The sequence below is a fragment of the Dreissena polymorpha genome, chromosome 10, assembly GCF_020536995.1.
Source record: "Dreissena polymorpha isolate Duluth1 chromosome 10, UMN_Dpol_1.0, whole genome shotgun sequence".
Classification (NCBI taxonomy): Eukaryota; Metazoa; Mollusca; class Bivalvia; order Myida; family Dreissenidae; genus Dreissena; species Dreissena polymorpha.
The window spans coordinates 68,079,991-68,098,871 of record NC_068364.1 but is presented as its reverse complement, the minus strand read 5'-3'; the positions used below and the strand labels follow the sequence as shown (position 1 = coordinate 68,098,871).

The following is an 18,881-nucleotide window of genomic DNA, read 5'->3' as shown; positions in this document are numbered from 1 at the left end:
TTATTTATGAACACTTGTTATACATGTAAAAAATACAGATGATTGCATGGTGTGTTGGATATCAACACATACAATGTAAAGCAACATTTCTGAAAATATCTTGTTAACACGATTGCATTAAATAGTTGTATTTAAAGTCTTTTTTTTTCTTTAAAATAATGGTAAATAAAAGTGTTTAATGAACGACGTGGCACATTATGTGTGTGTTTATACTTATGACTTCGTGTTAAAACGATGGGTCGGGTACCAGGCTATATTAATCCTAAATACTACTTGGGCTTTCTCGGGAAAAACGCGCCATATAAAATTCACGACTTTATTAAAGCTCTTGGGTCAACATTCCAGTAAAACAAATCCAAGTAGTTGAATCTTCATAGAATTGTGATGTTGTGATCTGGCCTTCCATCTTCACCCACACGTGCTCATTCCTGGTCAGTTTCACAGAGCTGGATGCAGATGTACATGCAGCATAGGCATTTTCTGTCTGCCCGGTAGCTGTAAGACGCGTCATGGCGCTTATGTTTTCACTGACTTTTTCCAAGTAAAAGTTAAGACCGCTATTGGCCTGACAGCACATTTGGGTAGTAAAGTAATATATCCCGTCAACAGGAGCTGTGAAGTGCCCAGTGCTGGGGTTGTAGGCATTGCCTTCGTTGAAGATCACAGAAGGAAACGCATTGGTATAATTTGACAACTCATGGAATCCGTGAGCGTTGAAGGCTACAACATGGCCTGTAATATTATATGAATAGTGTATTACAATGTTAAACGGATCTTTTTTAATCTAGTGTATATAAATAAACTAAAATGTCACCACAAATTCTAATCGTTTATCGATGACAGTTAATATGTAGTTCATAAATCCTTGTAATAGACATTTTGATGAATGAAAACATGCCATTTCGATTACTCATTTGAAGGCGTTGGCTTTAAACAAATAAATAACAAAACATAAAATACTTTTTTACATTTGCAACCTGATAAACTATATAGAAGTTAAAACACGGTACTGGTGAGATAATTGGTCATGATTGCACAACTGATCCTGATGGACACAATTTGTCCTAAGAACATTATGACAGATAGATTGAAATCCGGCGCTTTGTTTTATATTTGGTATTGCATTATTATATCGATTGATATAATTTCATGCATTTTGTTTTATTAAATTATTCTTTAACAGTAAATTACTTATTAAAAGTAATTCAATGTTGAAATCTTTTCGCAAGATATTCATTTACGGTTAACAATGTTATCCCCGAATTCAAACTATGAAGAATGGAATCGAATAACATAAGCGCTAATAAGTATTTTATTTTTTATTTTTGAAACAAACAAACAACAACAACTACATGTGCATTCTTTTTACAAGGAATTCAACTAAAGTTGTTAATAACAATTGAGTGCGCTACATAAGGGCAAGAAATAACGTCAGGATTTTTACGCGTTTTCTAACTATGGAAATCTCAAGATCTTAACCCTTTGCATGCTGGGAAATTTGACGTCTGCTAAAATGTCGTCTGCAGAATTTCTAAAATTAGCATTTTCTTCTATTTTTTTCAAAAAATACTATCATAATAGCAAACAGTTTGGATCCTGATGAGACGCCACGTTCTGTGGCGTCTCATCTGGATCCAAACTGTTTGCAAAGGCCTTTAAAATTCGGTTCCCGCACGGAAAGGGTTAAACTAAAGTTGAGGTCGATTTGACATTCATACATTTGTTGCTAACAACAATAATTATTTAAAATGTTAATACCATATTTATAAAAATCCTTTTTCAAAAATGACTGTGACAATCAAACCGTTAATTGAATTCAATTCTACTTCAACCTTAAGTGGACCATTTTTTCCAACATTTATTTTTTCCGATATTCGTTCTAAAATCAACACACAAAGGCCTGTGTTCAGGCAGTTTTAAATTGTTCGCACAGAAAGCAACAACGCTCAGAAGTTCCGAGCCCGACCCATCCAGTATCCCAAACATCAGTGCCAGTTATAAAAAATTATTGTTTATTAATGTGTATAATGAAAATTTACTTTTATAATTTTAATACACCGTGACATTACTTTATATGTGTAGTTTATTTTTGTATTACGTTAATAACAATGTTTATTATGTGTTATTTGTTATGTTAAAGTCAGGCTTTGGTAATTTTATGATTTTTTGACGATACATTTACATACAATAACGAAGATATGTTGACTAAATTCAAACTACAACAAGAAATGGCGCGGCAGAGGCCGACGCGTATCCCCACGCCGCATGTTTGACCCACTGGGCATCCCAGGATTGGTAATGGGGCCATGCATACTTGAGATTGACTGTATTGTCATAAGAGATGTTCTGTATCAATTGAAAGTGAATCGGTGTAGAAATGAAAAAGTTAAATGTAAAATAACATATAACAAGAGATGTGTTTGTCAAAAACACAATGCCCTCTCATGCGCCGCTTTGATTTTTTTTTTTATCATTTGGCAGGTTCATTACTTACCTCCCTTTAAAGCTTATTACTTTCCTTGGATTTGTTTTTTTACCTTTGATTTTGTCAGAAACACAATGCCCCCTCCTGCGCCGCTTTGATTTATTAAAAATATTTTATATCATTCGGCAGGTTCATTACTTACCTCACTTTAAAGCTTATAACTTCCCATGGATTTGTTTTCTTGACCTTTAAACTTGAAGCATAACCTTGACCTTGACCTTTTACCACTCAAATTGTGGAGCTTTATGAGATATACATGCATGCCAAATATCAAGTTGCTATCTTCAATATTGCAAAAGTTATTGCCAATGCACCATACTGGGGGCATAAAAATGAGTGAAAATCTCTGACGTGGCCCCACCCCAACCCCCATAACTTTTGACCCAGGGGTTAGATCAAAATTCCAAATAGTGCAGGGCCTCACATATGCTCATAGCTACCTTGTGTGTAAGTTTCAAGGTTCTAGTGCTTATAGTGTAGGAGGAGATAGCGGCCGGGACGGACAGACAGACAGACAGACAGACAGACAGACAGACAGACGGACGGCGGAGATAACCACAAAAGCGTGGGGATAATTATGGATTGATCGTTAAGAAATAGAATGCTAGAAACATGTTTAATAAAATTAAAAGGTTTCCTTATAATGTGTCATTCACAAACTTGCCTGAAAGCGGTCCTTTAAATTTGACTATTCTTCAAACGGAGTAAAACGAAGGTCAGTGCAAGTGTTTAAGTATTTTCGAACATGAATACTATTGGCGATTGTACACTTGATTCTGGCAATACAGTGGCAGGATTCGAATATGGGACTGACAATCTCAATGCAAATGAACTACCTCTGGACCATCACTTTCCGTTTTACCAACACACATACGCTTCGCTTCTAAATGCCAAAATACAAACAAACAAGAAATACATAAAACAACATATATGTCGTTGATGTTAACCCTGCTCCGAGAATGTAAACGCCTAGTGAAGACAAGTATTTATGAAAACAAGATACGAGATACAAATGATATGTGTCACTTTGATTGATCACTCCCGATATTATCTGAATGTTTTACGAGACTGGGTCATTACTCATATATTACAGCGATAGCCAATCAACATAATTCATCGGTATTGGTATATGGTCTTTATTTCGCATTTTGCCTCGTTTCAAATCGGGATTTTAATTTGCAAACGAATATATGACATTTTATACGTTTCTTTGAAGACCCATACACATAATTTTGCGAACTTGAAAATAACAATAAATAAGGATCCCATGTTGACATTTCGACAATAATACCGTAAGTTATTCTAAGCACATAGCCGGTACCGACACGTCTACTCATGAACGTTTCGAACCATAAACATGCACATGTGTCGTATGAACGAATCCGCAGAAATAGTGTCTATTCCAATTGCCTTACATCCTTTATGCTATACTACACAGCAAAGTTTAGTAACACGTGTTCCAGATTAAAATTCAGAAGAAAAAAAACGATTTTGTGTTTAATTTGTTTAATTATTTGTTTTTAATGTGAACATGCCAGTTATTCGTTCAGGCCAACTGGGGGAAAATTTCTCCAACGTGTTTTTGGATCTTGGTGAAGATCAATGAATGATAAAACGTTAGTTAGACAGCTACGCCAAAACACCTTCGTAAATTAATTAGGGGAGTCCGCTTAAAGTGAACATTCATGTATTCATTTATTAACGCGAAGTAATACCGGTAATAAACTACATCGCGATTAGGTCTTAAACAGTAATACATTAAAATGACGCTGGTGAGATAGCTCTTCGATCTAATTATAGCAGTTTATAAGTAAACGCATTCTTTATTTTGAATCGTAAACTTGCAAAATCAATAGGGTGTGAAGTATATACTTCTTTTGAGTTGATTAAAATATTAAGCACACGTCCTGTAGTACTGTACTATTAATAAATTTGAACATATTTTATTTACTCATAGGCTGTCTTGGCACAAACTGCATATGCCTCGGAGTTTCCAACACAAGTCTTGCCGTATAGTGTCGGTGTCGGGTTGGTACAAGTCCTGTTCCTTAGCTTCAGTCCCCCTCCACATGTTACTGAACAGCTTTGCCACGAACCCCAACTCGACCAGCCACCATCTTATTAAAAATATGAAATATGTGTTTAACTTGTATAAAGCAAGTTGATTGGTTCATATTTCCTACTCAATCTGCCTTTTTAATACGATTGAAATCGGATACTTACTCCTGGCGCCGCAGGGTTCATTAAGGCACACTGTATATTCGCTTGATTCACCGACGCAATTGTTGCCGGTTCGGTCTGGTTTAAGAAGTCCCACATCACAAGTAACTGAGCAATCAGACCACATGGACCAATCTGACCAGTTCCCGTGTGCTTGAAAAATAACATATTTTTCAACTAGATTCCTTAGATACGAAATGATGTCAGATAATGTATCAATGTGAAGTTTGGTTAAAACAGTGTTACATATAAGACATCGCAATTTTTACCAATTAACTCAACATCGCTTGTTTAACCAACATTGAATTGTGAACATCATGCCCGAAATAACAAATGCCCGATTAATAACGCAGTTTACACTGCACGCACATGCAGTGATTTGCAGCAATTAGAAATCGGTTCCAAAACGTCGAGAAACTATCAAAAAACCAGCATTGTTGACACTTTTATGTAAGTTTTTACTAAATTTCCGCACACCACAATACTGATTACCTTTACAGCCATTCAATATAAAAGGAGCGTGGCATCTTGACTTATCACAATAATGCTATCAATCGCCTGTTATTAATTTATTGTTATCACGTAAACTGACATCAACAAACGCAGTGATTTAAAAATATATTCTCTCGTATAAACTGTATTATACGTATTTACCTACATGGTGCGTTGACACACACAGTAGAATCGTGATTGCCCCTCTCACGTCTTGTCGTACTTTATTAAATACACCTTTAACTCACATATTGTATTAACACAAACTGATATTACCTACGGGTATGAAGCTTCTGATTTATACATTATAAAAAAACTAGTTGATTCTTTTTCGACGAACTTTGCATTATAATACAATTGATACTTACCAATGGCGCTGCAGGGTTCAATGTGCTTGAACATATTCATACCCGGACAAAGCTGGTTCGAACACGGTTTTTACTCAACATCAGCCCCAGTGCAGTTAAGTCCATTGTTGGAAGGAGACGAGTTTGAACAGGTCCTTGTGCGGGTTTTCGCTCCGTTACTACACGATACGGAGCATGAAGTCCACTCTCCCCAGTTTCCGCAGTTTCCATCAACTGTAGATAGATATAGAACATATTTTTTGAATTTTCTTTTTGTTTCATACTTTTTACCGTTTATTTATATAGTAAATGAGTTTAGCTGGAGAATTTCGCTGGAATAATGACGTCATTTCATAACAAACGACGTAATTTCACAGTAAAACAGTAAATATTATCGATAATGTTCACTGTTAATTTTCACTGATTGAAACAGTGAATTGTCAGTTTTCATTCACTGATATTTCTCTATAAACCATCAGAAAGCATAAAATAATGCACATAGTATAATTATATTAAAAAAATGTTAAAATATATATTTCTTCACTTTAATACAAAGTTAAATGTATCTCATAATAAATATACTCATTATGAAAGCATAATTTAATATGCGATGTATAATTGTATATCTATCTTATGAAAAAAATATTTTTATGGATGTTTTGGGGCAAACTAATTCTTACCGAGATCACAGAGTCCGCAAAACTTATGACAAGTAGTTTTGGCGTGATGAACATCACCACAGACTTCAAAAATGGAGTTCAGACGGGCACAGTCAAGTGTTTCGTCGTCGATTCAAGCTGTTGCTTAAATTACATGTTCAATATATACAACATTAAACATAAAAACATATGGGTGAACATTTCTTTTACTGTACGATAACCCGTTAGATGTTAATATTTGGGATTAATTCTGAGTTCACTTTAGAGGCATATTTCAGCTGCAAATACTTATTAAGCTAGTGTTTGAGTTTGACAGTGTCGTATAGTTTTAACTAAATTAGGCTCAAAACACAAATAAACACAATTCATTCGTTGCGCACCTTATGATTTACAATGAGGCAGATTTTAGCTGCAAGACACAATATTAATATTTCATTAAAGTTTGAATATGCGTTGCTTTTATGGGTAAGGATACATACGTTTTCTATGTGCACATAGATTCTCGTTGCAACGGTTACTGCTGCAACATTCAAAACAAGAGTACTGCTGTCTGGTCCTTATAGAGCGACCAATGATACCGTTGGGGCCAACGGCCATTGAGCTGCACAACTGCAAATGTAAACATTTTATGTATGTTTTGGGACTGTGGTGGGGTCGGGCATGCATGTTTTATAAGCATCTCTATATATTTCAATTGTGGCAACTTTTTCACTGCAAAGATGTATTTAAATTTCACCTTCCATCAACGGTTCCAGTACTCGGTATTCATTTTGAAAACGTTGTTAAGCATTCATATGTACATTGAAGTACTTGACGTCTTAGAAGTCCTATTGCATATCACAACGTCACTATCCTACTGTCTTTCCATTAACGTTGCATATTTACGCTATCACACGCAAATTTTGTAGAATACCGTCAGGTCTCAAAGTCACGTTAGCGATCAGCTTGGTGTTCTTATAGTTTCGTTAGATAATTTCGTAGCAATATCAATTGCAAAGCCGATTGTACGCTTAAAGAGTGGAGGCTATATTGAAATAACATTTTGCATCGGTCAGTCTGTCGGTTGGTATGTCCATTTGTCCTGAAACTTATAAAATTTTCCATTTTCATGAGTGACTTCTCAATAATTTGACAAAATTATTCACATTTAGTAGACTTAGAGGTCAACTATTGAGGTTTTTAATGACAAAATAAAGAATAAGTTAAAAAAAAACTTTAAAGTGGTAAAAGTTGATGTTTTGAAGGATATCTAAATGGCTTTTCGAAATTATAACCTTAATGAGAGTGTGTCTCCTCATAAAAAGATTGGGTTGAAGTTCGAGGTTAAGGTCTGACTTTGAGATCAGAGTTAATACAATCGTGCTGTATTGTTATTTGCGACGTTTTCGCTTTATATATTGATAATGGATTCAATGATTTAAAAATAGTGTATTATACCATTTAAGCGGGAGTGTCGCCGCAAGAAAACTATCGATGACTTTATGAACAAAATTAAACGTTGACGTTAAACGGAATTTATTTCCATAAAAGCGCTTTTCGGCTCTATAAACCTACTACGTTCTATGAAATGATTTTGAAATAAAATCACACAATGTTCACATATACTGATTTGTTTGAAATCGGCAAGAATTGTAATTTCAACTTTTTAATATGACATTGTATTGAAGGATACGAAGCAAATATTTCCACAAGTGACAGCTATATGATTTCGTGTATCGCGCGAAAGAGACATGTACCATACGTTCACGGGAAATCTCATGACTTATCTTTTTTTCAATAGAGGAGCTCAAACGAGGACATCCTGCACTAAGCGATTCAGCATGAGGGAAATAAGAAAAGTAAGCGTGAAAAAAATAAAAGTGTATTTATGGCAATAAAAAGCTGATTAGAACTTGTTCGATGACAGAATGTTCTTTTTCCATGATTTTTACTTTGCCAGTTATATATTATAATAGCGCGTGGACCTAATGGAAAGCAAAGGCAAGTGCACTCAAAATTATGCAAATTAACCCGAACCGAATGAATCCGATCCTGACTAGAGATCATCCATAAAACGAAACAGGATGACAACGTGAAACGATTATAAGATACTCAAACGTTGCAAAATGTTTGGATTTTAACCTTTTTACACCAATAATACTTGTTCTAGGTTCTTCCTATTGTGATTAACCTTCGTATGTCACTTTTTGTTGTTGGAAGTTGTTATATAGCTAAATAGTATTGGGCAGTGTCGCTCGATTGATAATTGTCGGCTCGGGTACTACTTGCATGTACCTCGGGTACTCTTAAGTATACTAACATGTACCCCGGGTACGGTAAATATACAAAACGTACCCGGGAAATTGAACGCTAAATCGGTCGTTGTCGGCTATTTTTTATATCAATTTTATTCACATTTATGTCCATTTTCTGTAAAATGGCCACTATATTATAGAAACTCATACTCAAATAGCATATTGATGCAGTTTTTTAAAGAGAAGTTTGTTTAAGATAATCGGTAGCGCGTTTTACGACATCGGATTTTGGGCGAGAATACAAATCGGGTACAATCTTATATCGACCGCGTACGATTAAGTATATTTACCGTACCCGGGGTACATGTAAGTATACTTAAAAGTACCCGGGGTACATGTAAGCAGTACCCGAGCCGACAATGACCAATCGAGCGGTAGTGTCTATAGATCTTTAAACAATCAAGCAGATATGTTGCAATAAGTTTTCTAAAATAACAAAGCAGGTAAACATAATTGAAACAAACGATCGTAATGACAGTTACCTGATTGTTCTGACAGCCCATGTCGTAATGTACTTCATTGCCGGAGTGGAGCGTTTGCAAATAACAGGACTATAAACACAGAGCATATTATATTAAATAATTTTAATTTTGTAACAGTTTTCCTACTTTATCATTGATCGTCTTGCTCAAAAATGTCGTAGTATGATATATAAACAGCGTTTAAATTGCCCGTTATCATGACTCTATATGTAAATTGACAGGCTTATTTGATGTTAGTAAGACAGAGAAAGCTTTGACAACGAATGCAAACTCCTTTCATTTTATATACCATGGATTTTTAAAGGATATTAGTGATGTAATACACGTAATTCAGAATGTTAAAACAGAGAACGTATTACGCGCCTCTTTACAACTATATATTAACAACCATTAACAGTTTGCACATTCAGACTATCTTGTCAATGAATGGAATGACACTAACCTCACTATTTGAACATTGAGACGTGTTTGTACACGTCCGTGGTTCAGTGATATTTAGACAATTGAAGCATTCAAGGCATTCTGAAATAAATGAACAAAAGGTTAATAATCATGAATATTACGACGTAAAAGTGTGTGCGTATATATATATTTTTGACGTCCTTCTGTACTAATGTTGTGTCCCGCGTAACGCAAAAAGCATTCGCTAAGGGAAAGGGTTTGAAGCTATAAGAGACGTTGTTTGGCGTAGTTTTCTTAAATGTGATAAGACATAGATTTCTTGAGATATATGATATAGTCAAATATAGTTTCACGAATTTCATATATATTAGGCAATGGAGAGTTGCAATAACGGTTAAAGGTTTGGTGCTAACTGTTTGTGATAAACATTTAAATAATGGTTAAAATAAGCAGTAAACGTAGAGTAAAAACAACAACATGTTATCGACATATATTCTAGATCTGAATATATTTAAATACAATTTGTATTACATATTCTATTTGTAGAATGCTAAAAAATAGGAAAAAAACGTATTGTATTATCCTTAAAACCTTACACTCGACGCTGAAATTCATGGATCGGAAAGTAGGCTAATTAACATGGTATTCTCTGTTCTTGTATTTCCTAATGATATGTAAAAATTATATTTAAATTGTAACACACTTTCCAAACTAAGAAATAATTATATGTGTTAACAAATAATCTTTAAAAGGCAGTTTCCTTCTTACATATAGCGAAAGGACGTGTATATTAAAACGAATTTAATAAGCGTATGAGCCATTCATAGTTAAATATTTTGTCGCTTTGTGCGATTAAGCCATAACTTCTCCAGCAGATGTTATTCATTGTATATATTAAACACCATTTGTTATAGATTGAACAACATTTGTAGCGACATAAATAGATGATAATTGTTGGATTTGGTGGAATATCTTTTTTAATTAACGAGTGATCATAGAAAATGATATTTTCACGAGTGGCGCAGCCATGGGTGAACATATATTTTTATATGATCAAAAGTGATTTAAAATCGATATTCCAACAAATCCAACAAATTTTCTTTTTATGTTATGCTTACAAATAATTAATTTTGAATTTTTGCCATTCCGAACAATTTAATTGCCCGTTTGGCACCCCGAAATGTTATTACATGTATGTTCAAGGGAAGCTCATCCACAGGTTTAACAAACAATTAATGGCAGAGTGATACCCTTGTTAACATTTTTTTTTTGGGGGGGGGGGGGGGAGAGGTCACAACGCGAAACCCACAGAGATCTAAAAATAGTTCCGGTCAAACAAATGAAATTATCGGCAATTTTTACTGTTATTATTCACTGTTTGAAACAGTGAAACATCAGTTTTAATTCACTTATATTTCTCTATAAACCATCGGAAGCATAAAATAAATGTTGTTATTCTTCGAAATGTATTCGTTCTTATAAATTCAATAGTCAATTTTCAATACGCGTAGGTTATATCAAAACACTTTTTTCTTACTCTCGCAATTCTTTCCTTTATTTAACATGTTTGTTTGATAATTTTTACATGCATTTTATGAATCATAACATACCTGATATTCCGCTTGCACACAGTATTCCCGCAATAATCAAAAGACCTGTAAATGTGGACAAATTTGATTAATCGCTTCGCATCGTAGCTTTTACAACTTACATTGTAGTATTATATCTATAATCAGAATTCAATTTAATTAATAGTTTGACAATCGGTATATACATTCTAGTGCAAATAAATAAGAAAATAAATAAATGCTGGAAGGGAATGTCAGCCAGTCCATTATTGTCGCTAAAAGAGAACTGCAAGTTTCAAAATAGTTTTTTAAGGTTATGTTTTGTAGGCACCTCTCATGTGATGGCCTGTCGTAATGACGGGTTTGCAAGTCATAAGTACCTGTATTTGCCGGTTCGGCAAATGTTCTCATTCTGGCAGGTATATTGGACGTTCCGGATGATTGCCGTGTGTGTGCTCTTCAAATCTTCAACCATTCGTGTCGCCTATACGCCAAGTAAAAAGGCTATTTTAACTCTTACATTTAAATTGACAATCTTTGATAATGCATTTGAATAATTAAATGGCCAATCCTGATGGATCCGTGTGTGTTATGAACAAAGTTAATCATCTAAATACAACTCTTTTGCATTGACAATATTGCCTGCAGCCGTTAAATCCTACGATTGACGCCAAAGCCGGTGGCATCAAATGTCGGCACCAATGTATACTCTCTACCTCAATTGAAGTCCTTAAAATGCAGACAACAGTTATTGGTATACGAACCCATTCTCAGTAGGTTTGCAATATCTAAATTAATAGAATTTACCAAATTAATGTGCGTTAAATTTTCCCGCTACATAAATCAAGAAATCCAGAATTGATCGTATACGGCTCGCCAAAAAATAAATATATCTCTTAGTTTAAACGCAAGGGAAGTGTGCCCAAAATACCAAACTCCTGTTGTTAAAAGGCTGATGTGCAAGCATAACCTCCACTCACGTGTTCAGATGTTTTCCTTGGAGTTTGGATGGTTTCTGGTCAGACATGCTCCATAAAGCGATTTCTAATTTGAATATATAATTATGTCATAATATCGTGGGAATATACAACATACATTGCGCTGGCAATTCATTTTTTTACAATTCAGACTTATTTTGTTGAGCAATCTATGCCGAGAACAGAACATATCTTCAGCAACAACAGTTGCGGAATTCGTTTTCCAAAATGCGGCTTCAACGAAAACTACCAATACCCAAGGTCTTGATGGATACGGGTTTCGGGCCACTAATATTTTAAAGTTGACATAGTTATTGTTAAATAAAATGAGTACCATTAATCTAATATCACATATACCGGGTAATACGATGTGCTCTTTGCCTAACAAAAACAACACACATGATCTTTCTTGTACAAAACTGTATTAAAGCTTAAAACATAGGTTTGAATTGCGTGTGCTGGATGAAATGGAATTCTGACTTCAATGCAGTGTGCTGCTTTTATTTTCAGTCGTTTGCAAAACGAAAGCTGCCTACCTATAGTCAACTATTCCACTTTCAATGCAAACAACACTTATTTCATTCGGCGTTTAAACGTTTTTAACAATCACATATGCAAATAACCTGTCAATATATGAATCTACTTAATGAGGTGTGTTTTATAATAAATACTCACAACATATTAAATAAAAACAAATCAATAACCGGTAATTTAATAAGTCAACACACTTAATGCTATTTTTATTTACACATTAAAGAAGTCACATATATCTTTAAACGCACAATAAAATAAGCTTGTATTAGATCACATAATTGTTTGTATCTGTCCACATAGTAACATGAATACCGTGTTTGTTAAAATACTTTACTCAATAGTTGGCTTCGGTTACACAGCACAAATAAACGATGCTAAAATTTGACACGTGCATCGGTTGATATATGTCGTAATTAAAAAAGAAAAACATGTAGCAAATCAGAATTTTCAATAAATACATGAAATAATGTGAAGCCGTTGACACATTTGGCAAATGACACTGAAGGCACTTTTTTCTATCTGATTTAAGGCACAGGTGGAAGTAACGTACCCTGGATAGTATTTTTTTTATTTGTTTTTTTAGGAGCCCAATATATTCAAATAAATATATAAAATTATGTTAAATGAGAAAAAAATGACAAAGAGCCATGAAGAAAAAATCCCCACCCTCTGATATTGGAATCATAACAAGGTCATTAACTAGAATTTATCATAGACCTGTCTTCGCGGGCCGCAAAAATGTCAAAAGTAGCTTTAATCAAAAGCATCCATTGAACCCCTATGGACAATTGGACAACCTTTCAAAAAAAGTTCACTTTAAAAAAATCTGTCCAGCCGTTAACTCACAGTCGGTCGAAAACCGAGCAATATTTCGAGTCCGTTTGTCAACCCGAATAATTCTTCTACAGACTTTCCAACAATATTTTTGAGTTTTTGCCCCTTAATCGATAGCTCGCGTCCTATTCCTTTAAAACAACGAGGCGTGTCAAATAATGCATGCATTACTCACTCCACATAAAGGTCCCTGAAAAATTATGACTGTCATGTGTTACTTATGTCTAGAGCCGATGTAACACTCTCTCACTTTTCGATAAGACTGTCAATGATTAACACAATATAAGTGAAATATCGAGACATCTATATTGAGTATGAAGCGCTTCAATCGTTAAATAATGTCTAAAGTTGGAACATGCATTGTCTAGCGTCTCCACGAATTTATGAAAATTATTGAGAAATTATGACACTCATATTGGCATCATAATCTGACGTATTCTTCAAACCCTCCCGGAAGTATAAAATTTTTGTTGTCGTTAATGTTTTACCTTGTTTAATTGCGACAAACGACGCATGACGCTTTAAGATGTAAATTTTACAAAAGGACGTTTTGAAACAAAACATGAAATTCCTTAATTTTCAGATAGAATTCCGTTTTGGATCTTCAAGGACAACTACAACATGAATACTCAAAAAGGGAGGAATAAGGTGATCTGAATATGACCAATACACCACTAAACACGGTGAATACATTTTCAACGAAAGTCAAACGTAATCAGATAATATAGATCAATTCTATTCATAGTCTTGTGCACGAAATCGTGAGCTTTCTCGCGTTATCTTTACTGTCCTAATATTCATCGTACATTTTAAGAACACATTAACACTTTTTACAAAAATACCTGTTAAAAAGATACAATGCACGGACGTTAATTTAACTGATTGTTGAATGTTTTTGTTCTTGTTATTATTACACACTGGGGGTTAACATAAAGTGCACTTTGCTTTCTTTTTGTTTCTTCTTAATTGGCGCATATTGATAGGGAATGTTAACTTATAGTACTTCAATTTGACCCACTGTATGAATGTGGTTGTGAATCTTACACTAACTATTATCTTAAACATTTTAGAAGTTTACAATTTTTATTAAAATTGAGTTTTGCTACACAGGTCTTGATTTAAGTAACCTTCCTAAAATATTTAATGATACAAATGTACGTCGGTTGATACCGTCCGCCTTCTTCTCCGCAATACTGAATCACAACTTATTTGCTACAAATATAGTAAACCTGTTAGAAGTTTCGTGTTTAATTTAATGCTATTTCCACAGATAATAATTAATAGAAAAAATTATCCTACATCATGTGACTGATCTAGTTCAAAATATGTATACAGTCCAGTTACTTTTGGTCATTTTATTACTGGAGATCTTAATTTTATTCAAAATAAAAACCTTAGAAATTAAATGCGCAGAGTCCCTTAGTATAGAATTCTTATTCCAATCGATTGTGATAACCGAGTAAAGGAAATTGAAACATCTTCATAGAAATATTGTACGAAGTGGTGCAGCAAAGAAAATGCAGAAATTTACTGCTCTAAATGAATGGAAAACCAACGTATTATTTATGGCCATGATTAAGATATATTTTAACAATAAAAATCCTTTGAACCTAACCACATTTACCTAAATTTAATAAACACAGTCTCTGTAAATCGCTTGAAGACTTACAAACTAAAGATAAGGAGGCTAATAATGTTATAATAATATGACGAGTTTTTTATGTTCAAACGATTTCACAAGAACTTTCACATAAAAAATCATATTGTGATTACAATAGGCAGCCTAGTAGTAGTAGTAGGAGCAGCAGCAGCAGCAGCAGCAGTAGTAGCAGCAGCAGTAGTAGTAGTAGTAGGAGTAGTAGTAGAAGTAGTAGTAGTTGTAGTAGTAGTAGTAGTAGTAGTAGTAGTAGTAGTAGTAGTAGTAGTAGTATAGTAGTAGTAGTAGTAGTAGTAGTAGTAGTAGTAGTAGTAGTAGTAGTAGTAGTAGTAGTAGTAGTAGTAGTAGTAGTAGTAGTAGTAGTAGTAGTAGCAGCAGTAGTAGTAGTAGTAGTAGTAGTAGTAGAAGTAGTAGTAGTAGTAGTAGTAGTAGCAGTAGTAGTGGTAGAAGTAGTAGTAGTAGTAGTAGCAGTAGTAGTAGTAGAAGTAGTAGTAGAAGTAGTAGTAGTAGAAGTAGCAGTAATAATAAAAGTAGTAGTAGTAGTAATAGTAGAAGTAGTAGTAGTTGTAGTAGTAGCAGCAACAGCAGCAGCAGCAACAGTCGTAGTGTAGTAGTAGTAGTAGTAGTAGAAGTAGTAGTTGTAGTAGTAGTAGTAGTAGTAGTAGTAGTAGTAGTAGTAGTAGTAGTAGTAGTAGTAGTAGTAGTAGTAGTAGTAGTAGTAGTATAGGTCCCTGCAAATACATTAAATTATATTTGATATTGTTTAATTAAAGTTTTTTAATGTACATTTAAGAAAAGCGTTATGAATTGTGTCAGATAATTCCGAACTGTGGGGGACAATGGCGGCGTGTGAGTGGTCATTCCGGGCTGTGAAGGAAAGATCCGGAGTGTGGCGGAAATCTCCAGACCGATGCGGACGAAATTGAATTTTAGTACAAAGGTTTCTTAAATAATTTAATTTTGATGTATTTCACATTGCCATAAGCAACATACAAATCTGTCTTTTACGCACTAGTTAAAATTCTTAAAAAAAATGAAAAAGTTATTTGATACGATGCACAACATACTGTCTTGTTTACATCCATTAAAGTTAAAAGGGAGGACCTTACAAAGTCACGTGATCCTTCACCTTGTTTAAAGGATATCCATTTCATCGCGTCATCACGCTTCGAGCTAAGTAGTTCAAGCGCGTGTTAGCACAAATCATATTAGAAAATATCAAAAGCTAGTGTATTATCTAAACTCTAAATCGTGCGTTGAGCGTTAGAATCCGTGTATTCTTTCAGACCATGGCATATAACTGATATAACAACTTCATGGTGTTGAAACGAAAGTATCAAATACAAAATACCTTGTGAGCGATGATCGGGTGTCGATATAGGATACCTTTTACGAAACAAAGCGTTTTTTTAACAAGCAATGCGAGCGGATATTAAGAATGTGCGTAACCAAATATGAAACAAACAGTTTATGTAACTCCCCTACGCTTTTTCCCGTCAAGTGCAATATGTATTTTTCTACAGATTTATTTATCATGTGGTGTGGTGAAGAATGATTCCGAGGGTAGGACAATTATGCCGACTAATTGAACACGAACATCATAAACTATGAGGGGAATCATCATTTTAGCTCCATGTATTTCCTTTTAATTATAGAAGGGCTTTTCCAGTGTTGTTAACTTAATTTCAATAAACTATTAGCCACGAGATAAACCGACCGTCAACGAAGTTCACGATTTGTTTCGCCTGTTACTTGTCTTGCGAGACAAGGCGATCTTCCTTCACCATCTGGAAACTAAACTATATTGCTTTCTGATTTATAGTGACGTGTGTGTATAGCAATTCCGATTTTAATGTGTTTTTCACTGATTTGTCTATCACCGAGTTGAAGGGAGTCGTTCGTTCTTTCGAAAATCTTAGATTTCTCCTGAGAGACGCCATTTACCAAAGAATAACGAAGCAAATAACCAACACCTTTTCAAAAAAACATTTTTATTGTAATGTTGAGAAACGACATCCAATGACATCGCTCGTTACAAAAAAAGTTCTTATATAAGCAGATCATGCTCGTAGTGTAACATGTACGGCGAGGCTTCAACATCGGAACTTTTGGCCGATTATGAAACATTTACCGGAAACGGTCGTACCCCAACACCATTTTTACGAATTTACACTTGTCTCTCTCATTTGAAATCTGACTTGAAATTATTATGATTGTTACAATGTAGGAACACATATAACGCATACAGGACATTAAAATAAGTTATTACAATCCTCAAATTCTTCGTATTAAAACTGGTATGTTCAGAAGAATGTTTCATCTATTGGATGTTGCAACTACTAACTTAGTGTTTTGATAGGATGGATCTTTAAAAGACTATATGTTTTATACAAACTATTTTCACTTTAAGAGAAAAAATACCATCCATAAAAAGGCTCTTTGATCAGCGTTCCAGTAAACATATTTCAACAGTTATTTTTTATAAACATGAACCGATATGTATTAAACTGCACAAATACGTGCTTATTCATGTTAAGTTTCACTTAGCTGGAGGCCAATAATACTGTATTGATATGAAGCCGCCAGACGAGTCTTTCTGTTCATGCTTCTTTTGCTTATTCCAATGTAAAAGTAAAGAATGAGTCTGGGGAAAGAACATAAGTGGGCAGTAAAATGGTATATGCCGTCTAAAGGAGCTGCGCAGTTTAAAGCGCTGGCATTTTAGAAGTCACTGTTGAAAATGCATTGAGATTAACCTAAATGTTTGGTCCGTCGGCATGAAAGGCATGAAAGGAAACGAAATAGTCTGCATTTGTTATAATTTTTGCGTTCTTACCGCCTTTGCTATGCAAAGAATATAATTGAACATTAATACAGAAATTTGCCAAACCTCTATTTGATTAGCCGAAATAATTTTTTCTCCGTAGCAACTGTCAACGCCAATTCTGGTTTTCATTTGATACTTTATGTAGCGAGAAAATTAGAAGAAAATCAAATTGGGACACATTTCTATATTTAGTGAATGCAAACTTGATGCATTTGTTACAAGAAGACAACTGCTGTATAATTTTAAAGTATTTACATTAACACAAATGATTAAATAAACGGCTAAAATAAAGTAATATTGGTAGATCTTCGCAATACACTCTCTAACTTACAGCAATTATGACGAATATGCTTCATTATATGTTTTGACGTGATTATGATATGCATTCATATATTGAAATGGTGAGTGTTTGGCCAATATATATAGCGCAAACAGCCAGCAAAGTTTGAGCGGCATGTTTTCTTTTGGATTAGGTCATTTAGTTACAAAGCAACAGTTACTTATTCTGTTGGAATAAGGAATCAAGAACTAGTCGAATTGGGACCATATTTTATAATGCATTTACACTGAAATATCGCATAAACCATACATATTTAAGTTCATCGCCTTGATTTTTGTCTGATGCATGTAGAGCACCCACCATTCAGTTGCTATCTGAGTTTTTTTTTTGTTATTTATAAACACTTGTAATACATATAAAAAAATACAGGTGATCGCGTTACGTGTTGGATATAAAAACATACAATATAAAGCAACAATTCTGAAAATATCTTGTTAACATGATAGAATGAAAATGTTGTATTCAAAGTGATTTTTTCTTCTTTAAAATTATGATGAATTCAAGTGTTAAATAAAAGACGTTTCACATTTTGTGTATGTTGATACTTATGACTTCGTGTTAATACGATGGGTCGGGTACCAGGCTCTATTTTTATCCCATTTTCACCGCGACATTGACGGTATAACACGTTGTGGAATATACTTGCTTGTATTCAACTCTGTGGAATATACCTGTCGCGTGCACGGACTACTTTTTAAATGACGTCATGCGATATGCGCTAAAATTAGGTCGATATTGTTTGGTTCATTGATCGAATTTTAAG

At 34.3% G+C, this 18,881-nt stretch overlaps 1 protein-coding gene and 1 long non-coding RNA gene across 4 annotated transcripts; both read right to left on the bottom strand.

Annotated features, from left to right (window-relative positions):
* Positions 1–302: 302 nt before the first annotated feature.
* LOC127849201 (coadhesin-like) lies at positions 303–9,000 on the bottom strand. The gene is made up of 5 exons (XM_052381919.1): positions 8,980–9,000; positions 5,640–5,778; positions 4,709–4,813; positions 4,441–4,602; positions 303–732 (listed from the first exon to the last, which is right to left on the bottom strand). Exons 1-5 carry the CDS (start codon positions 8,998–9,000, stop codon positions 320–322), a joined length of 840 nt encoding a protein of 279 aa, XP_052237879.1. The 3' UTR covers positions 303–319.
* Positions 4,783–11,135, bottom strand: LOC127847612 (uncharacterized). 3 transcript variants are annotated; one of them, XR_008034072.1, is made up of 7 exons: positions 10,992–11,129; positions 9,422–9,501; positions 8,980–9,048; positions 6,683–6,812; positions 6,225–6,347; positions 5,566–5,778; positions 4,783–4,858 (listed from the first exon to the last, which is right to left on the bottom strand). It is a non-coding gene; the product is annotated as an uncharacterized LOC127847612 (long non-coding RNA). The 3 variants fall into 3 exon arrangements; XR_008034073.1 differs by having other exon boundaries at positions 4,789–5,778; positions 6,225–6,341; positions 10,992–11,135; XR_008034071.1 differs by having other exon boundaries at positions 4,789–5,778; positions 10,992–11,106.
* Between the last annotated feature and the right edge of the window lie 7,746 nt (positions 11,136–18,881).

Excerpts from the sequence above, each read along its gene's own strand:
- LOC127849201 (XM_052381919.1), bottom strand. The coding sequence starts at position 9,000 with ATGGGCTGTCAGAACAATCAG. Across the intron at positions 5,779-8,979 it reads TGGGCTGTCAGAACAATCAG|TTGATGGAAACTGCGGAAAC; the intron begins GTAACTGTCATT and ends ATCTATCTACAG. Across the intron at positions 733-4,440 it reads AGTTTGTGCCAAGACAGCCT|GCCATGTTGTAGCCTTCAAC; the intron begins ATGAGTAAATAA and ends ATAATATTACAG.